Below are 27342 nucleotides of genomic sequence, written 5' to 3'. Positions count from 1 at the left end.
CAAAACTGAACCTCAGCTAGCTAGAAATCGTGCAGTCGTGGTTCTCCTGGTTAAGTGCATCAGTAACAACAAATACTTCAGTTGACATTAAATTAATTTCAGTTTTTTAAAACCTCATGTTGATCATGCTACCAAACTGATTAAAACCACTGTGTATTAACTTTGCATATATAGAGAGTTGATAAAAATGAGAGGTGGGGCAATTGTAAGTGTAACACCTGTGTTGTTTTCAGAAAGTAATATAAAGCACATTTTATTGTAACTCTTAAGAATAACTTTTCATTGTGATTGGCTCTTTAAATAACTGAAATGCCCTTAATGGTGCAGGATGGACAAGTAACTATGAAATAATCTTAACACCTTTAATATTTGACTTAACTGATGAGGTATCTAGTAATGGCAAACATGGCACTGCTGCACTATGAAGCAATCAGCAATAACATGAAATAAGCAATTAGCTTATTTTTCTATCTTTGCTTTTATCCAATGTATGAAACTTGGTATAAAACAAAGGGAAAGCTTGAAGCTAGTGGACAAAGCTGTATCATCACACCATCTTTGAAATTTTAATTGTAAAGCTGTCAAAAAGGATTTATGATGTTAATGCTTCTGAACAGTCACGATGCTGGTAGTTAAGTTTTTTTTTAACTGCTGGCAAAAAAATATCTCAAGTTGAAATGTGTTCCAGGATTATAATGTAAGCTGAGCAAAAAAGTTGCCTTTGGTCCTGATATTCATTGTTAAAAAAATAAAGCTGTATTTTTAATAAGTTTTGTTGTGCTCCTAGACTTTGTTAGTATTCTTAAAGTGGAATAGGGAAATAAAAGAGAAGTTGATACCAACTAAATGGTAAAACCACCAGTTTTTATTTACAGGAGATAATATATCTTTATAGGGATAGAGAAATACTCAAATGTTATTTGAAGACAGACTTTTTTTATATTGCTTTTAAGGCACTGATATCTTTGCTATTTTTTACTCATTCAGTGATGTAAAGTTAAACTTCTTGTGTAGTTTTTCAAGCAAAAGCAAGTCATGCTTCTCATGGGGTTCAAGTGTTGAAGTTCTGGATGTAGTCCTGTAGTGCCAGGTTTTTTAAAACAAGCCATCAGCTTGATATGTAAAGCACTTCCTCTTGCAATATTGATTTATTCAGTTTTCTTATGCAAGGAATTGAATTTTGTTTTCTTGGCTCTGTGTTCTTTCACCTTCATACTGTTTACTGAGGCCTTTCCTTTCTCCACTTGCAAGGGAGAAGTGACCTGTGAGGCTTGCATTCAGATAGGAACCTGCTTACTTCCTCTGTCATGACTGCCTTTGAGAGACACTACTTTTGTTAAAAGTAAAGCCAGCCTTTGTTAGCCGGCAATCCTGGGAAGGTGTGATTTGTAAGTACAGGGTCACCCTCTTGTAGAGTGGGCATTGTCAGGATTAACATAGGAGAGGCTGATCCTCGGTTTTACTTTTGTTTCTTCATAAGTAAATCTCTGTTCTGAGAGAGCATTGTGAATTCAGGCACTCGTTTATTTTCTAATGTACAAACTGCCTTTTTTTTTTTTTCTGTTGTGTAGCAAAGGACTTCCCAGGATATTCTGACTGTTAACTTTCTTGCTCTCTGGTATGGCATAGCTTTGAAACTTTAATGGTCTTCCTGAATGTTCCTTTGTGCTCAAGCTTATGTTAATGATAAGTTTCTCCTGTATCCCAAAGAAATACCAAAGTCTTCTATTTGGTGTGTGGAAATCCCAGCTAGAAACTACAAAAGTACTCTGAACTTTGAAAGTGGACGATTGACTCTGATGAAAGAAATTGATGGTACCTGTCTGCATATCATGCTGCCAAAATAGACATGGGGGCACATACACTGAAAAATAATCTAAAGGGAAATGTTCTACTCCAGTGTGGAGCCTTCATAGACAAGAAACTGTGGGGAGAGGGTTACACAGTGTCCTCATCTATTTCTTGACTTTTAGAGTCGCAGTGGTTGGAGAAAGAATGATGTTTCCACATCCGTTCTTCTCGGACATTTCTGAAAGCCTCCTTTGATGGAAAGGCAGCTTTCCCTGCTGTTACAGAGGAGTTGCTATGTAAGCTTTTCAGCAGTTGAGAGAAAGGGTTGTTTTTATAACACCCAGCTACACTGAATTATTATTCAGTTTTTAAGTACTTGCCATGTAAGTGAAATTTAACAACAACAGCAGGTTAAGAAGCAAACATACATGTAATACAGGTACAGACAGATACTTATCACTTAGGAAAATGACAAGTTCAAAGAGATCTTGTAATTTGTGCAAAGCCAACTCAGTTTTGGATTATAAGTAATAGATAGCAGGTCCTTGGCAAAGAAAGGGATGTTTGCACCTTGAATCATGTGGGGTTTGTGGTTTGTTTTTGGTTTTTTTTCAAATAAGGAGAACTACTTTCAGCCACTTTATTGTGACTTTTGGAACTAGGCAAACTTTGTCTATATTAATTTACAACTATCCAAGAAACCTTTCCTTCCAAAACTACTTCTGTAATGCTTAACTGACATTTTAACCAAAGGAGATGTGTGCCAGTATTGAATTATCTTACCTATTATAGAGCTGGTCACCTTACCTCTGAATTATTTCATAGTGGGCTAAATCCAAAATTATTTATAGTTTAAAAATACTGTGTTATCTAGTTGATTTTCTTAAAATGATGTGCTTGTTGATATTGATACCAAGACAGGACTTAACCTAGGATTTTTAAGCTAATGATCTGGTTCAAAGGATGCTCCATCCATTTCTTTTCACATTCATCTTTCTGACACTTGGCTTGTTGTTGGCTTTGACTTACCACAGAAGCAAAGGTGGGTCCTCATTGTTCAAGTGTCTGGGTACTTCAGGGGGATTGAAGTGGGAAGATGTGGTGTTTGGGCCATGACACATGTCATATTAATCGGATGTCTTTACTAAAATTAATTGTAGAAACTCACCTTCCCAGGCCAAGTTGTTTGTATTGTAAGAGTTGAGAAAATGATCAAGAATAGTCATTTAAGGAAAAAATAAAATTATCAGACTCATGCTGTTGAAAGTTGGTACTATCTTTTATTGGAAACATCTGGAAAAATAATTAATAGAGGAAAAACTAAGCAGTATACAAGGACCATGGTGCTTTAGTTTGAGGTGGTATTAGAGTTTCATTTGAAGTGAACAGCAAGTCTTGCTTTACTTGGCAGAAATCTGTGTCAAAGGCTTTGAAGCAAAAACTTCTTTATGTGCATGGAGTGAGTTGATTGACTTAGTATATTGATACTAGAAAACTGGTTTTTGCTTTCCTCGATTGTGTCTCTTGTTTTAATGGGGATGATAGCTATGGAAAAGGAGAAGAAATTTTGTGGGGGTCTTTGCTGGTCCTCATTACTGCAGGGCACATGTAATAAGGATGTGAACAGAGCTCAGAACAATAAGAAACAAAAACTGAAATCAGGATGCATTTAACTTAAGCCCAAATATTTTTCAGAAATTATGCCACTTTTAGCTCCCTGACCTGCATGGACATTTTAGTATGTTGTTGTAGTTTGTCCAGCAGCACAAGCCTGCATCAGTGAAAGCTGTTAAACATTGGGTCCTAAGTAAAATGTGGGAAATTGTTGCTTTTGAATCAAGTGCCATACGAAACAATTAAAATGAAAATTTTGTGCTCAATGTTATGTAAAAAGCATTCAGAATTCAAACATGTATTGGTGATTATGTGAAGTATTATAATTAAACAGCTTTCTGATATGATAGAGTATTGTCTTTCATACCAAAGGACAAGAGTGGCATTTTCTTGATTAGGAGATAGCATTTGAGATATGATTTGCAAGCAAAATTTTATGTAGTAGACATAAAAACTTTGTCATTGCTGATCTTAGTGTTGTTCTCTGTTTGGGAAATCTGCTTGGTACAGGAAGTGGAAAAAAAAAACGACTTAAGTTTTACATTTAAAAAGCTTTGGGTGGCATCAGAAAACTTCACTTGTTCTTAGTTGTAACTGGCCTTTTAAAGAAGAAGGGACAACTTTATTTTGTCATTCTTCAGACAGTAAGAGGTATGGACACAGGCAGTACAGGTGTCATGGTTATATATTCTAGGAATACATAAAAACAAATGCTTAATTTAGCATACATTTGCAATTAATTTAAGATTATTGTGCTAATTAGTTCTTTTAGATAATGCAGCTGGACAACCTGAAAACTGGTGGATGAATCAGAAGTTAAGGAAAAGCTTTTGTAAAACACTGTTTGTTTGTTGCGGGTTTTTTTTAGTATATTCAGTGTAATTACCACTGTGCTTACTTCAGGTATGTGATGATTAAATTTGCCAGGATGCAAGTACTACATACTTGTGCATGTGGAAGATGGGACTTAAAACCTCACTATCAGAGGGAAATAAATGAGCAATTGCAAAACCAATTAAAAAAAAAAAAGGCATAAATAGAGCTGAAAAATCTTGTATCTAAAGCAAATACCTTTTCAAGGAAGTGGAGTTTGAGCTTATCTTCTGGATTTATGGATGTGTGGAACATGGAAGCCTGGTAAACTTGGATTCCTTAATCTCTACTTCTTTGTTAAATTATCAATCTTACTTTAAATCAGTTTTTACTAAAATCATAATCTGAATTCCTCTGGTTCATTTTGATAGTGCATCCTTCTTGTTCGGTTTTCTGTCTTCTGTCAAATTAATTTCATTTACGTATAGCTCCCTAACAAATCATCACTTTTACATAGCAAGTAATATAATTATGCATTTTGAAAACCTGTATAAAACTTTACTTATTGTGTGAAGCTTAAAATATTGCATTAAGCAGTGAGCTGCAGTCTGAAGATGTGTGGTGATCATTGCAAATGTGACGATTCTGTCTGCTATGAGAGAATTGTATGTCTGTCTCTGAGTAGTAAGATGAAAAATCATATTTATGGCTATTTGTGATTTGTCAAATAATTGGAAGCCTGACAGACCTCTAGTTCTATCTGTTTTACTTCTTGTGGTGTTAAATCTAAGGTACCTCTAATATGGTGGTGGTAGTAGTAGTTCCATGAATCTTGCTTATGGGCATTTAAATAAATAACATGGTATAATGAGCTACTTGGCTGTCCATGTAATATTCTCTCTAAAAGGTTCAAGCTATAATAACATGTTTAGTGTTGCTTTATTGATTTTTTTAAAATAATTAGCTTGCATTGGGCAAGGCAGAAAGTAGGTTTTTTTCAGTGTGGCACAGAAATAAGAACTGGAGTTGCATAAAACATTGTGATTGACTGGTATAATCTCAGGAGGCTTTCTTGGTGTCATCAGCCCATCACTTGGAACCTTGTCAGCAATACAGATCTGTAAATACAGATGCATACATCTCCAGTAGACCTAAAGAACAAAGGAAAAAGCCACGTGCTGGACAAGTGTGGTAGCTGGCAGTCTCTTGTTTACATACATAACCTGACATGAAATCAATTGGTATTTTATATTGAGGAATGAATATGGAAATTTCTTTGTGTATGAGGCATCAAATTGCTTTCAAGAGGAATGCATAGAAATAATTTTTACTTGAAATGTTCTGGTTTTTTATTGTTATTTTTAAAAACCTCAAGGCTCCTTGCTCAACATAAGTGTTACTTTGAGATTAATACGTGCCATTTTTAACTATGCTTCTTTCACTAATCCCAAGGTGAGGCTGAGTAAGTTGTATTAATGAAATAAATGTTTTTGGAGAGATTAGCTTAAAATCAGTAGTTCATGCGTTGCTGACTGAACACACAACTCATAGTTTTTCATTCTTATACTTAATGCCCTGAACAATTTCTGAAGTGGGAATTTAATGTGGAATAATTGACTCTGTGGCATAATCAGTTAATTTGATCCAGTATTCCTAACTGCTGGATGGCAAGTTAGAGGACTGCTTGGGTTTTTCCTCCATGAAGGAGGTAAATAACGAATGAACAGTCAACATCTGAGCAGAAAACCTGCATCTCCTTACTCTGAGGAGGGCAAAGTGTCTGCTTGAAGATGATTTTTATTTTGTTTACTCCCTGTACTTTCTATCCTTCTGCAGCATAGCTCAAAACCGCATTTAATGAAGCTAGTTCAAAGCCTGTGGAAAATGTTAGACTTTTTGTAGTGCCATGAACTTGAGAATGAAAAACTATTCTTGTAGAACATACCCATCAACTTTGCTTTCTTATAAACCCTTAACTGATTTAGCTTGCATTGACATTCTGTGCCTTTTCTGTGTCTTGTCTACTTCTTTGCTCTTTCCATTAGATCCTCCTACTACTACCACTCGGCTGCCCACGGTTCCCTGGCATCCTTCGACTGATGGCATCACAGGTTTAGCAACACAGCCTAGAATAATAGATTTCCCAACATCAACCTTGCCAACAATGCAGGACGACTCTTGGGGTACCATCATCGGTTCTGTGGTGGGTGGGCTTCTTTTACTCTCACTTCTCAGTATTGTGGGTGGAATTCTCTGCTGTAGGAGAAGAAAGACGTTCCGTGGTGACTACTTTGCTAAGAGCTACATTCCACCGTCAGATATGCAAAAAGAGTCTCAAATAGATGTTCTTCAGTCAGATGATGTGGATTCTTACCCTGACAGTATAAAAAAAGAAATAAATCATCCAATGAACATAATATCTAAAGATTATTTAGAAGACCCTGAAAAACCTGAGTTGAACAATATAGACAATACTAACAGGTACCAGGAACGTTATGAAAGACGAATGGATTACTATGAAGGTGGAACATATGGATTGAATTTTATGGCTGGTGAATTATACGATGATGAGGACTTTGTTTCTCACTTAGATGGCGCGGTAATATCTCGGAGGGAGTGGTATGTGTAGTAACCACTGAAAACTAAAGGTGTATCTGCAGTTCATTTCATTGGCTGGTCACTTTCAGATTGTTTATACTTACACAAGAGAGGAGGAATAAACTTTTTGAAACTGATTTTTTTTTTTTTTTTGGAAGGTTTTTATATTGTAACTTGACACAATGAAATACTGAATCTGGGGAAAATGTATTTGAGCTGCTTTTTTTCCCAATGCTGTACTACTGTTTAAAATTGGAGTTTTAATGCAGAGTGCTTATATTGCTCTATGTCAGAGGTAAAAAAAAAAGGCTAAATTAAAGTTCCCATTCAATATTGTTTAAGAATAAAAAGTAGCTGTCTTGGTTCTCTGATTTAAAAAGAAGTTTACCTAAGTCAATGATCAAATATAATCTTTTGGGGCTTTGAATTATTCCAGTGTAGGTACTATCCATGGTAAACTTAATGCTTCTATATAGCAAATACTTTACCAATTAAAATAAGTTACAGCAGAATTAAAGCTTTATTTTTTAGGGTTTTTTTCTGAATAAAAACGAATACCTCTTAGCATTTCAATGAGCCTTCTTGTAACTATATACTTAAAAGTTAAGTCGTTGCACTGAAACTAACTTATGAACAAAATTTTGAGGAGTAACTGTAAACAGGTCAAAGGCTTGTATTTGAATAAGATGAAAAGTTATTTTTTTATAGTCATTGATTTCTAAAGCTTATTCTAGTGTCTGTATATACATACAGTAAGGTATTTTGTTAGGCCTGTAATTGGCAGGATGTCAAAACTCATTAACGCATACAAGGTGCTCTTTGCAAGTACACAGGGTGCAATTTTTGAGACCTGTTTCGGAGGCTATGTGGGAATCTTACTGTTGAATTTGAAAGCTGGAGAATTGGACACAACTAAGGAGAATAATAGAGATTCCAAAGCTGGAGGCTAATGTGAATTTTCTTATTTTCCCAGGTGCCAAAAAAGTTAAGAGTTTTTATGACCAGAGGTTAAAACAGCGGTTTTACGCTGCTTTCGAATAAGTTACAATGCTTGCTTTGAAGAGGGTAGTTTCAGATTATTAGTAGGGAAGTGGACACTTGCACTGCTACTTCATTTGTTGAAAACACACTCTCCAGTGATGCAACTACAGAATCTATGAAACAGGAATTCTGATGACTTGTGCAGTCTCTGTACTGCAGTGGATTTGTTTTCCCTGCAAATAATCAATACTGATTTAACAACATGTTCTTGTTCTTTCCAATGACATTGTATCCATTATATGTAGGACATCTTGTTTGACATCTGAAATAGTTCTACTTTGTCTTGAGCAGATTCACCAGACTAAATCTGCTGATTATTTAGGGAGGAATGAAAAAACTTTAGAGGAATTACAGAACAATGATAAATTCATACTTAGAATAGTAGATCTTTTGAAGTGCCATTTTTAAGTGTTTAGCTTAAGGAAATTGAAACTGATAAGGCTATTAGTATTTGGAACCTGAAAAGGGAAAAGTCTCTGCTACCTTTGAGGTGAAATAGGCTGCATTATTACAGCTGCTTCATGAGCATTCATGTTGGAAGTTCTTTTCTAGCCTCACGATGTTTGGTAGCTTTACAGCATTTAGAGCTTCATGAACATAGTTGTATTGAGCGTTGTAGACAATACACTGTGATTGCATATGACTGCATGTCTTCAAAAAAGATTGAGACAACAGCTTTATTTGAAATTCCAATGGAAAAGCATCCCTAAACAACTTAAGTTTGTGTTTGGATTAATGGAGTACTAATACACGATTGACCAAAGTCTCAAGAACGATAGCAAGTGGTTATCTGTAGTTTGAGTGCAAACACAAGGAAAGGAGTTAAATTTCTAGCAGAAGGTTCTGATCCAAATTATTTCTGGAATAAAGAGATTATACCTCTCTTCAAATAAAAAGACTTGATATATCATCTTTAAAAGATGGTGTTACTTTGAAATAAACATAACCATAAACCAGTTTTCCACATGGGATATCTTGCTTTTGTCTCTGTGGATTTTTTTTTGCTTTGACTTTTAAAATATATATATATGTTTAATTCCTATGGGTTAAGAAGTTGAAATGTTCTGGAATTGAAGTTGATAATACAGGTAGGGCTTACGCGTGTTGCAATGTTTTGTACATTATGTCTGCTGTAAAAAGAATTGATTGTAAGTACAAATGGCTGTTGTGTGAATAAACTTTTTGTTACATTCTGGAACATAGGTAGTGTTCAAAAATGTTTCAAAGGTATGTTCTTAAAAATTAAAGACAGAAAAGCATCCCAGAAGCTGGATAGAATGAACTGAAGTGTTTAAACTGTTTAAGATGGGCTTTTTAGCACTTACCCTTGTAGACCCTAAGCTTATAAAACAAGTGTCTTCAGGAACTATTTTAAGAAGATAAGAGAGTGATAAATGGGGATAGTTACTGCCAAACAATTTCACTTAAAGCATAGCTGATCCACTATCTAGGAATTGCCTGCTTTAAAAAAAAAAAAAAAACAAAACAACATTTTTTTCATTCTTTTGTTTTTGGTTGCTGTAGCTCTGCTTTAACTGTATTTCTTGGAGTGAATCAATTCCCATCTATTTCTGACCAACTGGTAGTTAAAATGCTGCACCATGGATCTTAGGTGCTCTCTAGCTTCTTCCCCTTGGCATGGTAGTCTGGGTTTCTGATCGTTTTCCTGGTTGGGCTGATGAAATTTTTGTGCCTCCGTTTTTGCCAAAGCAAAATAAGAAAGTAAATTCAGTGTGCCTTGTGGTAATTACACTTCAGTTCCTGTGTGTTGTTACTCTTGCTGTGGGATATCACTATTTTTACTGGTGTTCAGAAGCAAATGGGTGGTTGTTGTCTCACGCAAAATGAGGTTCGATTTCTGGAGTTTGATTGAAAGTATAATGCTCTATGGTGTTTCAACATTAGAACAGAATTTACCAGAGGAAAAGGCACTGTGAAGTTAGTATGAAACAGTCAAGAAACTCTTCTGGTGTAATCACAAGACCAAAGCCTCTTCGTGAATTCTGGACCTAACAGCGTATATCAGTTACTTGTGATTTTTCTCACTTAAAGAAGTGGGTACCCAGTATAAACTAAACCTAAGCCAATTAAAAGGCAGTGCTTAGGTGGGTCTTCCACTAATTCATATGCCCATTCTTCAGAAGAAACTAGGATTTATGTTTCTGTTGTGGTTTAAACCCAGCTGGCAACTAAGCACCACACCAGTGCTCACTCACCTCCCCTCTTTCCCGACCACCCTGGTCAAATGGAGAGAAGAATCAAAAGTAGAATTTATATGTTGAGATAAGAACAATTTGCTATTTGAAAACAAGGTAGAATATTAAAATTATAATAGGAAATAATTATGATAATCAAAAAGGGGAAAGAAACCCAAACAAACAAGTGGTGAGCAATACTGTTGCTCCCCACCTGCTGACCAATGCCAGATCCCCTCCCTGAACCCAGAGTGGTCTCCCTTCACTTGTTTACATACTGGGCATGATATTCTGTGGTTTGGAGTATTCTTTTGGCCAGTTTGGGTCACTGGTCCTAGCTATGCTCCCTCCCAGTTTTCTTTTGTGTACCTCCTCTGAAACACACACACACACACACACACAAAAAGTCCAGCACAAACCAAAACATGAGTGTGTTATCAACATTATTGTCATGCTGAATCCAAAACACAGCACTGTACCAGCTGCTGAGAAGAAATTGAGTCTCTCCCAGCAAAACCAGGACGGTTTCATGGTGTTCAGCCTGGTATCTGACACAAATGGAGCTTATGCCAAGAAAGCCATTATGTAAACTAGAACAATGATCACTGAAGGCAGTATATTAATTAATCTTGTGGAGTGAATTAGTTCTGCAAGTTGTTACTCCATGACTTTATTCCGTAACTTAAGGAAGTCACAAAAAAAATCTGAGTTTTATTCAAGCTTAATAAATACTCAAACATACCTTTGTGAGTGTGATCCCAGAGTAGTATTCTTATCACATCTGTCATATGCAGTGAGAGGACAGGAATCTCTTTTTTAGATTCCAAGTTAAATGTTTTGGGTTTTGTTTTTTTAATGAGAGATTATTCTGTCCAGCTTTTCAGCGTACAGGCAGAACAACATTAGAATTTTGAGTTATTGATAGAACATATTGAATATTTCAAGGGGTGTTTTTACCTGGGAATAGAACATACAGCTGAAGAGGCTCTCAAAATTTCCTCTGGTAAGAGATTAAATAGAGGATGGTCATATCTTGTTTGGAAAATAGCTGAAGTAAATTGCTTTAGAAATATGTTGAGGTATAGAACTGTGTTAATTTTCAAATTATTTGCTGCTACCCTTTCTGATTCAGTATTCAATGTAGATCAGAGCATTATTTAATGTATGCTACCTATATTTTACAGGTAAGAGTTTTAGTGCATCTAATATGAGCTATTCCAGTTGTGCAACTTTTTGATGAGCCTGTTGATCCAAGTTTGAAATAACTGGGCTTGATGATTTTAAATGAAAGTGCTAGCGGGTTTTTCAGTTTTGAGACTTAAAACATTCAATTCCAAGCATAGTGAAAGGAGTGACCTTTAAAGACTGACAAGTGTGTTAATTCAGTATGAGAGTTGTTAAACGTCGGATCTGACAATGCTAAGGTCAAACAAAAATGCTTTAGAAGGAAAAAGACACTTTTTTTCCTTCCCTCCTTATTAAAATTTATTTATGAAAATTACTTTCTTGTAGCTTGAAGTGTGAAGTCCTAGAGATGATAGGTGGTCTTAGTGGTTGGTTTTATAAGTACAAGCCAAGTAGTTAGTAAGTTTGCATGTTCATTGCTCCTAGTAATATATCTTTTTTTCTCCTGATTTTATGTTTTCCTTTTTGCTTTCTGCAGACTTCGATGTCTTTAAAGAAAGATTCCCGATAAAGCTATAGTTGTCTAGGTTTTTGAATTAAAACCTTGTTAGCTCATGCAAGTGCAAAGCATGTGTTCTGTAACATCATCTTGGAAAATAAAAGCATGCAGCTACTATTTATTAAAAGTAGTCAATGACACTTTCGAAATCAGGTTATGATTTCATTAACTGTCTTAATTCAACCAGTTTTTTAACTTAGTGAGTGGAGCCAGAACTGCAAGAGTGCCAGTGCAGGACAAGGCTTTCTGTTTGGTGGTAGAAGGAAGAAACATTTCTCAGAACAACTGAACAAGCTGAAGTAGCTTATCTGAGTATTGAAAGTTTGTGAACTTCTTAAAGGTGTAATCTGTGCTATCACATTGCAGATGTGCCATTTAAGCAGACATCTTCTGTTGCTGTAGCAGGGGCTGTGATTGGGGCAGTCCTTGCTCTTTTTATCATTACCATCTTTGTGACAGTGCTGCTGACCCCGAGGAAAAAAAGGCCATCCTATCTTGACAAAGTGTGAGTATGTGTTGGAATTTTTTTTTTGTTCAATGGAAAGTAATGCATAGAAAGCATTTGTTCTATATAGGAATGTAAACGTCTGAGTTTACTTAATAGCTATCCAGCTGTCATGATTTCAGGGCTGTATTTTCAGAGTAGAAAATATGAAGGGTTTTTTTTGAAAGAAAATTTATAGATTTAACTTAAGGGCAGGGGAGAGTTCCCTCTTGACTGACGCCACAGACTACTAGTTTGCTGTACCTGTGGGTCTAATTTGAAAGCAGATTGACCATGCTTTGCAGAAGTGAAGGCCTGCTAAGATTTATTCTAATATATGTGTAAACTTAAGCAAGCACCCACAGACATGTACTTAGAAATAAGTGACTTAATGTGCTTTCTAGTTGTTTCTTCAAGTCTCTGATGCAGACAGGTGATTTACTTTTTTGGGCATCCAAATGGTCAAACAAAAAAGAAGCAAACAAAAAAAAAGTCTGAAAAGATTTTATCGGTTAAAGAGGATGATGTTTAGACCCTGTTTAGAACATGCATAAAAAGTGAGGGTGGCTTTAAATATCTTTAAATATCTTTAAATACAAGTATTTTTGCACATGCAATATACAATGAACACTTAACGAGAAATGAAAATGTCTGTCATGTCTGTATATATACTTAATGGGGAATAGAATTAAATAACTTAGAGCCTTTAGCATAAAATAAGTTTCCTTGTTTGCACTGATGAGTCAAGTGTTTACTTCTGAGTAATTTCTAACATGGTTAGAAAATCTGTTTTCTTGTTTGTTTGTCTTAGATTCTGTAGCTGAAACGTATTTATATGAACAGTCTTAAACATTTAAATTCTTTTAGAATCATTTGCTTTCGCTGAGAAGGTTACAATGGAAAAAGTCTTACATGCAATAATGGATAGTAAGGCTTTCTCAAAGGCTTTTTAAAGAAAGGCTGTAGTTAAAAATGTTGCTCAAGCTGTATCTCATAACCTAGAAAACATGATAGATAACAGTAGTTCCTAACCCTACTTAGTTGGAATGTATGGGGAGAGGTTCAGTCTACTTAACCTCTTATAGGGTAAAGAGTGAATTATAGGTTGTGCTTTTCTACAGAAAGTGTGTGGCTGAATGATTGCCAGTGGTGGATGTGTTACATTACAATATTTCACGTGTGTCATTGGTGACTGAAAGGTGTGTGTCCCTGAATACTGAGTGCTGGGTGATTTGCCAGTTAAATAATATCTGACCATTCAATTGGACTTCACAAACATGACGTGTCATATTTGATTTCTTTACTACAGGATCGATCTCCCACCCACTCACAAACCATCTTCATGTGAGGAGCGAGCATTCTCAGCCCCACAGAAAGAAGCTATGCTTCAGGTGAGTAAGTGGTTATATACAGCTTAAACTGAGGTAGGGAAAGTGTTAACTTTGTTTTATTATGTTTAATTTAATCTGAATCTGCTTTCTGGGTAATGTATGGATCCTTTTAGTTGTTTTGCAGGCAAGCTGTTTCTCCACATGTATGATATCTGAATCTCTTATTCTTGGTGTCAAAGTCATCCTTAAATGTCAGGAAGCAAGTAGACAGATCATTTTTGTATCCCTAACAACATTTGACAGACACATCTCCTTTTGAAGTAGAAAAATCTATAGTTGAAATTCCGTGGTGATTAAGAGAATATACATAGAATATAAAACAGTGTTCATGGGGGGGGGGAATATATTTGGTAAACTTAAAAAGTGACTTCATCATCACCTTCCTTGCTTGTAACAACTGACATTCTTTCAAGCTGTTAATATTTGAGTGGTAGGGGTATATTGGAATTTGGGCTTTGGCATAGCTAATTTACCAAAGTATGGGTTTGATTCCCGGTGAAGATCACTAAATCACTTTGAAATGCTTGCAATTATGTAAATTCTATTTTTATCCTTTTTTTTTTCTTGCATTTATCAGCAGCAAAAGATCCTGTACTAAATCTGAGACAAGTACTTGAATTTTTAATATGCTTTCAGGGATATTTTCGTGTCATCTAAAGTAACGCTGTCCAAGCAAGACAGCAATAGGCAAAAAAGTTCCTTACCAATGTCTTGTGTTTGTGTGGGTGTAGTCTGATCAAACAGGATCATAGAGGTGATACACTGGAAAGCTAATTCTAACATATGAGACAGTTAAACTAAGTGGGGGACAAGGAGGGATAGGACTGCCCTTCTTTGTTCCAAGCATGGCTTTGAGCTGGACTGGACTGTGAAGCTCCAGGTGAATGTGGAAGGCATTTCTTGCACTAGGCAGCATAGAAGAGATCTGTTCATGGGAGATGGCTTCAGCTAACATCATTGATTATTATATTTCATAAAATAAATCAGTCTATTCACGAAAACTCGTGAATCCTGACCACAGCCTCTAAAGTCTCTCTCTCTCTCTCTTTCTCTCTCTCTAAATCAGTCAATCTGATTTTTTAGATTTCTGCTTACACTGAAGAAAACTTCCATCACCTATTAGTACCTGTAAGAAATAAATTGTAATTGTTTTTAGTGCGATTTTTGTTCCATCCTCAGTACATTGCATAAATAACGTAATTCCAGCCACTGTTGTGCTGAATTATAAGACTGAGGTAGTTCAGACAATCATTTGTTTATAACAAATACCATTTTTCCAATACTCTGGTGTAGCTTTGCAGTTGTAAGGACCCATAGAAGTCTTTTTTGATAGAAGGAAAAAATCATCCCCTACCTTCAAGAAGGATTTGATGGCATTCTTAATGTTGAAAATATTCCTGCAGATTTTCTTTGTGTGATTGATGGTTACTAAAGCTCACAAATATCAGTTGCTGATAAAAGACTTCCTCTTTCTCATGAAAGGAATGCATGAAATCAATACCATGTGTTGCAAATATTACAGTGGGTAATACTTATGTATATTATTGCTGAGTGAAGCAAGAAACTCTTCTAAGGTCCATTGCTACTTTTAGTAGCAGCCCAATGATTATAACATTATGAAGGTAGAAAACATTTTGTTGCCATAAAGTGTCATAGGTTTTTGTCGTCTTGCTTAGAAGGTGGTACAACACCTAAGATGACACAAGAGAACCAGTGCTTTTCTGTGCTCAGGTTGGGCATCTTGTGCTAACTATGTAGTAGCTATTTCTTCTGTCACTGCAGTATGCAACAAATGCAATTTTTGATGAATCGTGCCTCTGCTAATACAATCCTATGCTTTAAGTATTTGTAAAAGATTGTCTTATAGAATGAAAAGATATGGACTGTTGTGTTATTTGTGCATCAGTAGTGCTGCTAGATGGGAAAATGACAACAAAATGCAATTATTTATCCTTCACAGAGCTACTCATAAAGTCTGTACTTTATTGTTTTCCTCTTTGGAACTCTGCAGCCTTTGAATTCTTTCTTGGTTGTGCTTACTGTAGCTTCTGTAAGTGAATACTTAAAAACTAAGAAATAGTAAAATGTTTTATGTAACTGTATTTTGTAAATAGAGGAAAAAAATCCTAAACAGACTGAATTGAATATTCATTTTCCTCAAGCTATAAATAAATACAGTTTTAAGTTGTTTTGGGAGAGGAAGAAGAAAGATCTAGTTCTTCAGGCCAGATGTTAACTATGCTTTATTTAAAAATAATGGATGTTGGCATAACATTGTTAGTGTACCTTTCTTTCTCTCTCTGTGGAACTCCAAAACTGAAAAGAACTGGAGCTGAAGATTGGGTCTTCCCAGCTGATACTACCTATGATCACATGTACTCTGTTAGCTTGAAGCAAAAGCTTCTGCTTTATCTAACAGAAATGAATGTTAAAATACTGGCTTTAGCTAAGAAGTGATTGGTTGCCTTGTTTTGGTGTACCAAGCCAACACTTGGATAGCTGTAAAGAGGTACAAGAAACAAATTAATTAGCAGCCTGTCTTGTCCTGTGTGATTGAATGTATGTACTAACCACAGAACTCATGTTCCAAATGCTGCTGAAACTGTGTTATCTACCATATATGAGAAGCATTCTGGTGAACCTCTCACTGGGGAGTTCAGGTGTAAGCTTCTGGTTACACTGAAAACATCTGTAGGGAGGGTGTCACTGCGTTGTCGGCAGCAATAGATGATGGGTTCAGTCTGAGTAGAAATAATAGGCTGCACAAAGGTGCAAAAGTACTGTGAAACTGAGTACTCATAGTTTCTCTGGTATTTGCAAGTACCAATTCATATGTTCGTGTGAATCACTTCAGAACTAAGAAGAACTGGTTCACTGAGGCTATAAAAGAGTGAGGCAAAAGTCCAAAACAGAGGAATATTAAGTAGAACACAGAAAAAATAGCATTATAGTTTAATTTACTGTGAAGACTGTTGGTTCATCTTTTATCACCTCTTTTAGCAACAAAGCTACTGCTTTTGTCTGGGTGTTCTTTTAATAATCATTGTCATGGAAATGCCACTCTGTTACTCAGAACCATTTATTGCATGTAATGTGAAAGAGTAGTGAGCAGCCTGAAGGTTACGTCCTTAGTGAGAGAGGAATCTCTGCTTGGCAACCGAATTTTTGAGGCAAATCAAGAAGTTGAGCAATGGAAGAATTCCAGTGGCTTAAAGAGGATTTTTTTCTGTTGCGTAATATTTAAAAAAGCAGTGGGAGAGAGTGTACTAATTCAGGCAGTCCTTGGAATCATTAGATTCACTGTTTCAAAGGATATATTGCTAAGAAGCAAAACTTCTTTGCTTGCCTTGAAACGTGACTGAGATGGGTAGTCTTTGACAATGGGAAAGAACTGAAGCTATTACTAGCTTGACAGGTGCTTCTGAAGGAAAAAGGAAAAAAACATTGTTTTGCATAATACAATGCAACATTCAGAGTTCTTGAAGGATTCAGAATTTAACAGGGCTCTTCTGTAGCAACAGAAAATAAGAGTGGATGAAGGGAAGTACAGCCCAGTAGGTAGTGCTGGCCATGAGAAGACTGATTTTAGACTTGCAGCTCGGAAGTATGCCTCACTTATTTAACCACACAAACAAGTCAAATGCTAAAGCTCTTTAACAGTAGTATTTCTGTTCCTATTCAAAACAGGAAAGAAAATGGTGAAATTGTCTTAGCATAGTTAAAAGCATATAACACCATTTACCAAATGACAATATTTCTGAATCAGATTGGAAAACATCATCCGCAGTACTCTTAAACCTAGCATAATATTGATTCATTTATAGGTTGTGGTTCCCTTTCACTCTTCTAGTTCTTTTCCTAATGCTCTTCATGCAGATGAAAATACCTCTTCCTTGATGAAAACAGAAACAAGATGGAATTGTTGGTGAGGTAATTGGTTTAGGGTTTTGAAGGACTGTTTGAGAAGGAGCATGCTTAGAGTAAAACAGTGTTTTTATGAAACTCTGCAAAATGTAAAGGTAAGGCAATGCAAACTACTGTTAAGTATCAGCACAGAACCCCAGATACACTATCTCTCCCTACATAGAAAGAGTGTAGCTCAACACCAGTTTTATTTGACAGAACCTGATGATTTTGGTTTTATCACTTGCTTCATGGCTGTAAAATGTGCAACTTTATTCTCTAGCAAAGGTGTTGTCTTTTCATGCCATGTGAGATGATTTCCTTTGTCTCTAGTTTTAATTGAATAAATGAACTAACTGGAATTTGCTCTTCTGCTTTCCAGTGTTTGTCTTAATCATGTCTAAGTCCACTGTTGGTAGAATGTCTCGAGCAGGAAGATTTTTTTTCTCACAGAACATTAGCCTTTGGTGAAGATGGGGGTGGTTCTTGTTCCCCATGTGTGTTTTGCCTTCTTGTGTGGTAAATTCATGCTCTTAGCTCAGATATGAAAGACCAGTAAGAGGATTTACCAATCCTGTTAAGTGGTAAATCACATATTCTCAGAATTGGTCTGCAGATTGCATTTCAAGACTTGAGAAGCAAAAGCAGCGTGACTTTGAAATGGAATTACAAGACAAGAAGTTTGACAAACAAAATTTGGAATAATAAACCTGTGAAGATGGTGAAAAATAACTTTTGGAGAAGTGGAGAAGATAGAAAATATTAGATGATTTTTAAAGTAATTTTACAATGCATTTTGGGGGTCATATTAAAAGTTAAATAACTCAAAGCTGCTTCAAAACTTGAACTAAACAAATGTGGAAAGGTAGAAGGCTATGGGAAAGGAGGAGAAAAGAAGGAGAAACATTACTGAGATTGGGTTCTTTTCAAAATAATTTTTTCAGGTGAGAGCCCCTGCAAATATTACCTACCTGTATGAATACTTGTTGCATAGGGATTCTGCCATAAGACCAGCAACTTAGCTACTTTGTGTTGTTGCTACCACTGTGGGACTGTTGGGAAAAGAAGGAATTACAAAACAAAAATTATAAAATTGTGCAAAAGTTGTCACTTGATCCTGTTGTGCCCCTTTACTAACTGTGGCATAAGGGGAAGAACTTAATTAGGAGTGATGATACCGTAGTATAAAATGTATCCTAAATCATAATTCTCAGTTAACATTGCTTGTTGTGATTAAGATTGGCCAGTTTCTCAGACAGTTGGTGATTATCTGGATATTTGGAAATAAGCCATTTCACTCATAAAGTTGCTCCTTCATAATGGTGAAAAAAAAAATGAAAGAAGGGAGATTTTGAGTCATCTGCATTAAGGAACTTCTCATCCACCAGTATCCCCAAGTCCTCCTCAGGGCTGCTCTCAATCCATTCTCCACCCAGCCCGTATTTGTGCTCAGGTGCAGGACCTTGCACTTGGCCTTGTTGAACTTAATGAGGTTCGAGCAGTCCCACCTCTCAAACCTGCCAAGGTCCCTCTGGATGGCATCTCTTTCCCCCAGTATGTCAACCACACCACACAGCTTGATGCCATCAGCAAACTTGGTGAGGCTGCACTCAATCCCAGTGTCCATGTTGCCAGCAAAGATGTTAAACTGCGCCAGACCTGATGTCAAGCGCTGGGGAAAGACACTTATCACTGGTTCCCACTTGGACATTGAGCCCTTAACCACAATTCTTTGAGTGTGACCATCCAGCCAATTTTTTATCCACCACATGGTCCATCCATCACATCCATGGCTCTCCGGTTTAGAGACAGGGATGTCACGCAAGACGGCATCAAATGCTTTGCACGTGTCCAGGTAGATGACATCAGTTGCTCTTCCTTCATCCACCAACACTATAACCCTGTCAGAGACAGCCACCAAATTTGTCAGGCACAGTGTGCCCTTCGTGAAGCCATGTTGGCTGTTGCCAATCACCTCCTTATTTTCCACGTGCCTTAGCATAGTTTCCAGGAGAATCTGCTCCTTCGTCTTACTGGGCACTGAAGTGTGACTGACTGGCCTGTAGTTCCCCAGATCATCTTTGTTTCCCTTTTTAAAAATTGAGGGTTTATTTCCTCTTTCCAAGTCAGTGGAACTTCACTGGACTGCCATGACTTCTCGAATATCATGGATAATGGTTTAGTCACTTCCTGCACCAGTTTCCTCAGAACCTGCAGATGTATCTCATCAGATCCCATGAACTTGTGCACCTCCAGATTCCTTACGTGGTCTTGAACCTCATCTCCTACAGTGGGTGGTTTGGCTGGGGAGGAGTTGATTTTCTTTGCAGTAGCTGGTTTGGGGCTGTTTTGGATTTGTGGAAATAACGGTGTTGGTGAGTCAGGGATGTTTGTTGCTGCTGAGCAGTGCTCACACACCATCAGGGGCTTTTTTGCTTCTTGTACTGCTCTACCAGCGAGTGGATTGGGGGTGTGCACAGGAGGTTGGGAGGGGGACAAGAAATTGGGAGAGGAGACACAGGTGGAACAGGTGACCCTGACTGACCCTGATCTTCTTTTCCACCAGCCACTGGTTTATAAAAAGGATTCTAAATGGTTGTCAGTTAAGACACTTCCCAAGGCAGATTGTATTTTGTGTTGACTAGTATTTTTGTATAAACCAAACCTCTTCTGCAGTGTTGAATCTTGACTTGTTTCCACTGTAACTTTTCTTCTTTCAGAAAGAACATTTTGCTTTGCAAAGCCAGTACAGAGAGAAAGATGCTGGAAACTTGCAGCACATGGTAAATAATAAAATGGCTTGAATTTCTAAATGAAGCTTTGATTTCATTTTGTTCCTTAAAATAAGCTTATAAAGATGTTTTTCATTAGCAAAAAAATATTTGTCCATCCTGGTCAATAACTGTTCAAGGTGTGGGTTTGCTGTTCATGAAGTGAAAACTGACGATACCATTTTAATACCCTGTAGTAGTTTCACTGACTAATTTAAATATTTAAACACTACAGCTTTGATTTTTTTGTTGAGTAACATAACAAAGCACAGGAGTTGCTAACAGACATTTTCATAACTGGTGATTTGCTCATTAGATTCATTGAGCTTTAAATTCTAACTTCCCTTGAAACAAAAGGTTCAGCTTAACTCTGAATAGTTACTAATGCTTCTTTCATGTCTGTTAGTGATTAGAATTTTTAAGTTCATGTTTCTTTATTCATAGGACTGTTTTGGAGATCATGCATCTTTTATTTTGCTTAAAGTTTTAACAAGAAAAGGAATTGCAGGTTCTATACATGAAGTATGAAACTCATTGATTCTTATGTGTATTTAGAAAGCTGTGAATGGAAGGCAACTTACTTACGAGGCTGAAGAGCCAGAGGAACAAGAAGGTCTTCAGCCTATGTATCCTGTTTATCAGCAAACTTACTACAAAAACTGGAGCAGCAGATACCCACAGAACTCAGGACCTGGAAGAGTCTACATCAATCCAAGGGAGCATTATGTATGATTCTGTACCCAGACATCTTTAACAAGGCTTTTATTACCTGTTGACTTGATGACCCATATGTCTCGTTGGCTTTCGTCTCTAAAATAATTGGTGTTTTTTCCGGTGGGAAGAGATTGCATGGAGAATTTCATATAGGTAAACCACAAGGAGTTTGAGACCTAACCTGCTTCTAGTCTTGGGCATGTATTTGGTTTTTTAGTTATATCAACCTGCCAAAAGAGGAGAGCCTTTTAGCTTTAGTCGTAAGATGCATAAACTAGATTAATTGGTTGACACATGCCAAAATGTAGCTAAGCTTTTTCCCTGGCTATTTCTTGGACCATTCTCTCCTTGGATGGATATTTTTACAGTAACGTGACCTGTATAAAAGTGACTAATATGAGCAAGACAGCTGAATCCCTTGTGACATTAATAGTCTCGGGCTGAGAGTCATTTTTTCACAGCTTAGAAAACCTGGGAATCATTTTGACTGGCCTTAGCTATTGATTTCTCAACTAGCTCTACCTCTCCCAGTCAAATGAACAACTAGACTACCTCTCAAATACTGACTGGCTGTTTCATAAAGTATGCTGTGTGTCTTCCCATCTTGTTAAAAATGAAGCAATTGCCTTACATCAAAAACTTTTTATTTTCTGTTGATTCTGCCTGTTGATGTGCATGCTGGTTTTGGTTTTACAGTTAGGTCTATATGAAACTTGGTTGGAGGAAGTAGATGACTAGACAAGACAGAACTTTCTGTAAGTGTCTTATGTGAAGCTACATCATACCTATCAGTTGCTATTTAACCATTTTTCCAAATGGTTATTTGGAAAAATATTTTAAAGAGTTTATCTTGCTTGGTAATAAATACATTCCTTGCTTTCTTCTCAGTTTGCAGTAAAACTGCCTGGGATGTGTTCTTATGTCTTAGCAAGAAAACAAAGACTTCAGTCAACTTCAAGGACTTTTCAGCACTGCCCTTTAACCTTAACCAGTAGTGTGAAGTAAGTGGAGAATATCCTGATGTTACCAGTGCTAACATTATCCCACATGAAATCTTGTGAGTGTGGGGTAATGGTTAAAAAAATGTGCTCAGGATCTTTCCGGAAAAATAAGTTTTCCTGCGGACTAAAACATAAATATTTAGGAAGTAAAAAAAATGTATATAATGTATTAGTGCTGAAATGAGCTCACAGGGCAATCCTGAAATATTTTAAGACAGCAGAAAATAGGTTGGGGTCTAAAATGTACATGTACACGTAAGTACAGAATAATGATTTTCATTAGATGACCTGAAGACAAAACGTTGAGAAGAATGGGTATGTCATACTGAACATGACTTCCGTGGTGTTAGTGTGTTCCTCTGCAGATGTTTGGATTTTTTAGAGGCAAGAGTCAAAGCTGTAGAAGCAGCAGAATTGAAAGCTAGCATAGTGAAGTGTGCCGCAGGCAGGAGGTCGTTGTTAAACCTGTATTCAACCTGCATTTGTCTCCATCGTAGTAAAAGTTAATGAGATACCTATCCACAATAGGGTGAGGTAAATTAAATGTTTCTAGCTCGTTACAGGTAGCAGCTAGAAGATTATGGCTTAGATGCCTGTGTTCTGGATGCTGTAGAAGCAGATATTAGCTGTTCTCTTGCTAAGCAGCTTTCTGTTATATGATGTGGTTGAAGTTGGCAACTGAAGGAATGGCAAGGAAAAAGGTTGGAGAGAACCTGTTTCTTGGGAGTTATCTTTGCACCACTGTCACCTTGCTTTTCTTTTAGGAACTGAGCACATTCATGTTTTAAACTGAGGATCTGTTTTAAACTTTAAAGCTACCTGCTGTATTTGAGACCTAAAGTAGGGCTTATGTCCCCCAAAAATGTGTTTCCACAATGTCAGTTTAATCAGCTACCTCTTTCCATGAGCGTTGCCTCACCTTATCCTTACGTTACTGCAGCTCCAAAAAACCTCATCTCTCAAAATATGAAAAGAAAACAGTGTCTTGGCCAAACATTAAAACACGTGGAATGACAGACGATTCCATGAATGAACTGTACCTCTTGAGGTAATTTGATCAATATTGCTGAGGAAAATTTCATACCAAAAATATGAGGATATACATTATAGAGTGGTTCAAAACTATTGTGACAGTGCTTCCTCTGCATTCATTAGTACAAGGTGGTGTTGAGGAGGTGGTCATTTTAGTCCCTGTTATTTTGGCAGATGATGTAAAAAACAATTATTTTGGGTTCAGACCTTTTCTATGGCTTTTTATTCTTATTTGCAGATACATTTTTGTGTGAAGAGTTAAAACTTTGGGGGAAGGAGGGAGGAAGGAAGAATGCTATCAGCAAAGCTATAATTGTTTTTTTGAATTTGTAAAAATAACTTAAAAATGTAGTCCAACTCTGTTACCCAAGTTATATATCAACAAACTACAGAAAGCTTGAATTGCAAACTACCCATCAGGATGTAATTTGCCCTAAAGTCATTAGCAAAATATATTATCACCTACAGGTTTATTACCTGTAAGAAATGGTTTTTCTCTAATCTGTTCAGGGACATTAACAATGTGTTAGCTTTTTGAATTGTTGCTTGTAGTCTTCAATGTGGCTGGATTTTGAGAGAGGGAATTTGGCATAGAATGCTCAGAAGAGAACAGAAAAAAGTCTGCTGATTAGGACTTCCCACAGAAAGAATTGTACATATAGAAGTAGGTTTGATCTGCTTTTTCAAGATGTAGAAAATGTCCTTTTTTATTTTTGTACATTTTCAAATGCTTGTATTTGTATTTTGATTGGAATAAAAACATTCAAAATATAAAATTTTTGTATATTGTTTAGATTTCAGATTGCTTAAGGTATGGAAAAATGGATCCACTTTTTTGGTGATAAGTTTCTTCCTCTGTGGTTGCATATGCAGAGCATGTGTTTTTTCCTAACAGTGCCACTTTTGAATGTCTGTGGTGTTGCCTGCTGAAATCCTTTCAATATTTATTTTACATAACAGGAAGCACATAGTACTTTGTGAAAATCTAGCACTTAGGTGAACTGAACACCCAAAATCACTGGTGAGGGAGGTAGGAAAGGAGGGGAAGATTAGTAATTCACATCTCTGGCTTTGATAAACGTAAGCTGTCCTCTGCTCAAGTATCTTTAAATTCTACAGGTTAGTCCAATTATGGAAAGTATGAGATTTAATGTTTGGAGTATCCAAAATGTTTGTGAATACAATACAAACGAAAACTAAGAAAATGTACTACTAAAAGATGGGAAACACTAAGCAAGATAAAGGAGTACTGCTGTTCAGTCACAGAATTATCTAATGTATTGGGTATCCAGCTCAAGGAAAGCCCAATAAAAAGGTATTATAATTCATGAAGAGTGGAGGCAAGGTTTTTACCTTCAGAGTTCTTAAGTTTAGCTTCTTTCTGGTAGTGTCGCTGCTGTTTCCATCTCTGAGTGACACAAATTCAGGTGCGGAAAACTGTACTGTTGTATAGATAAGTGATTAAGATGTATCATAGTAACATTTTGGATGCCACAGGCCTGAAATTGTTCTCTCTGAACCACTGTGTTGTCTGAAGGCTCTGCATGTGAGTGCTGTAGTAACAGGTAGCAGCAGAGCAGTCAAAATTGTTTTGACAACTCAGGTCACTTCACTGTGGGAGGTAGCCTGGGGTTTTCTGTCTGCCTGTGGTACATGCCCAGAGTACTGGAAGACTAGGTTTAGCTTTTGGAAATGCATTTATTCCCAACAGCAAAGCTAATGCTTCATTGCAGTTTACACACATAACGTATCTTACCAGTGCCATTAAAATATGAGGCTTGAAATTAATCAAGGTGGCCTGAGTTTTCAGTGGTGTTCCAAAGCTGGTTTGGATGGGTTTGTGCAATTGGTGGCATAGATCTCTGCAGTACTGTGGAAACTTAGAAGCACTTGCTTGGCCCATTTTTCTGAAGGTGTTTAAAGATAGTTATGTTCTAACAATGTGCTAAAAAGATATGTCAAAGTTACAGTAAACTGTGACAACTAGTAAAAAACAAAGGCAGAAGAATGGTTGAATATCTCAGCAGGGTAACACATAATAAAATTTTTGGTGTATTTGGTAGATTGCTTAGAAAATTCAATGGCATTAAAACCTGCCAGTGTTCATTCATTTTTTTGTTGTCTGTGTGTGTCGTGATGTGTAACTGAGATGATATACTTTGAAAATATTTGTAAGCAATGAAGAACTGCTAGGTGGGAGTGTCTTTGCTAATAAACCAGTGTGTGAAAGGACCTGATTGTGGGGAGAGCTTTCTGAAAGAACTTTGACTTTTGAAGTTTAGGCAGCTTCTAGATATTACTGTTCAGCACTCTGCTTCTGATATGACTTTGAGAAGTAGAGGCCTATGATTTCATCCTTAGTCAAAAACTGTACTTGTAAAAGAGCCTACCTGGCAAAAGTAATGGTTCAAATTTCTAACAACCTCAGAGTTCCTTTCTGACAGAAAGTAAAGATTTGATGTTCCTGCCTTTAGTCAAAGGTGTGGCATTGTTCTTGGTCATTAGCTTAGTACCTTTAGCTGAATTATACTGAATGAAAATGTCCAAAAAATAGGTTGCAAGTCTTAGTAATAATTATTCAAATAATGTGAAACCCAAGTAGAGATGTGTTAAGCATTTTAATCAGCACTGACAACCCCTCAGTGAAACTTTTTCTAGTCTTGTTTTGTGATCTTGACTTAATTTTATGCTGTATCCAAATCTAGATCCTTCAATTGTCAGTAGAAAATGAATTCTATTTGGGAGCCTACAAGGCAAGCTGTGACTCTTTTACCCTTTGTATGACTAGTAATCAAGACTGTAAATTGGAATTTACCTCACAGTTTTGGGACCAAGTTGGAAACCAAGTAGACTCCAGCTTCCTCAACAGCTGAGAAGAATTTGAACTTCTGTGCAGGGCTACACACAGAATGCATAGAGTATGTGAAATATATTAAAAAGTCATTTCTATTTGACTGAGGCTAGACACAGATTTATTATATTCCAACTTGAAATGTACTCTTCCACTAGGTTAAATTAGAATTATAATCCAACAGAGATTTACAGGAAATAACTTTTTTGATACTGATTGCCAGAGGAAGAAGTTTGAATGTTTGCTATTGCACCACACTTGAATTTGTTCCTGTTCTGGTAAAACTTTAGTGGGTTCTGAGTTTTTATGATGCCTGGGACCATATATCAGGTACTGCTCTTAGTGTAACTTGGTAAATTAGATGTCTTTGACTAAATCCTTGTCTACCAACTTTTGCCTCTGGTTCCACTCCAGTGCCATGTGACTTCAGTCTAAATACTGGAAAGTAACTTCATTTTTGCATCTGTGTGAAAATAGTGGTCTGGCTGTATTGGTTAAGGATTGCAAGTGAAGTATTTAAGACGTTATAAAAGATTCCACTGCGTGGTTTTTTTCCCTTTGTCCTTTTCCCAATGTTCAATTTTACTTGTTTATTATTGTCTTGGGTCTCTGAATTCTTGCTCCTGGTGGTCTTGCTGCATTAGATCCTGTCCCTGGGGACATGTGCCTGCAGTTTCAGTCTCCCTAATACTTCATCTTGCCTGTCCAATTAAGAAGTGTGTTATAGTCCTCTGTATGACTTCAGATATTCTGTGCTTGAACAGCTCCTTTTCTTGACAGCAAAATATTTTGTGCCAATATTTGTTTACACAATTCAGCTTGTAGCAAACTCCAGAAAATTAAGTTTTTCCTGCTGATTTATGGCTGTATGCAGTATTAGGTCATGTGCAGTGCAGCAGTGGACCTGCTAAAGATGCTTCAGACCTTCAGACCTACATGCTGGCTGGTCAGGGGAGAGACAGACACCTGTCTAAGCATGGTCTCTGCTGCCACCATAGTGTGTTGTACTCGCAAGAAAAAGGGCCCACAGATCTCTAACTTTTCTGAATTGCTCTAGTAATTTGAGAATAATTACTTTCAAGCACTATTTGTGGCAAAAGCTGAACTCCTTGTCAAGTATGGTAGGTAAAACATAGAGCAGTTGTATTTCTGTCTTTTGACTAAACTGGCTCTTTTAAGACCAGACTTCATCTACTGATGTGACTGCTCTTTTTAAGTATAAAAACTGAAGCAGCCTGACTTTAATCCCACAACTAACAAAGTCCTTTCCTTCTTTGACATGAATTGAGAGGAAAGAGAGAAATGGCTATGGGCAAATAAAATGCCTTTGTATTAGGTTTAAAATCCAGAGTGATGGATAGCATCAGTTGGAGATTGGTTTACCCAGGTAGGCTAAGCAAATGAACAAAAGGCTTAAGGTGGCTGGAGGAAGACACACGCTGTTTCAGAGTACACTACT

General features: G+C 36.8%; 1 protein-coding gene across 7 annotated transcripts in view; it reads left to right on the top strand.

Moving 5' to 3' along the window:
• Positions 1–25142, top strand: part of NECTIN3 (nectin cell adhesion molecule 3) — a 59670-nt gene extending 34528 nt beyond the window's left edge. For 3 of the 7 annotated variants that reach the window (XM_064644123.1, XM_064644122.1, XM_064644121.1), the window contains one exon: positions 6264–10442. In XM_064644123.1, the coding sequence (XP_064500193.1) occupies positions 6264–6847 (584 nt within the window). In that variant the 3' untranslated portion in view covers positions 6848–10442. The other 4 variants (XM_064644125.1, XM_064644127.1, XM_064644126.1 and 1 more) reach the window with 4 other exon arrangements.
• Positions 25143–27342: the final 2200 nt, after the last annotated feature.

The sequence above is a fragment of the Pseudopipra pipra genome, chromosome 2, assembly GCF_036250125.1.
Source record: "Pseudopipra pipra isolate bDixPip1 chromosome 2, bDixPip1.hap1, whole genome shotgun sequence".
In the NCBI taxonomy this organism is placed as follows: Eukaryota; Metazoa; Chordata; class Aves; order Passeriformes; family Pipridae; genus Pseudopipra; species Pseudopipra pipra.
Note: the sequence above shows the minus strand (reverse complement) of the source record. Positions and strands in the feature narration are given on the sequence as shown.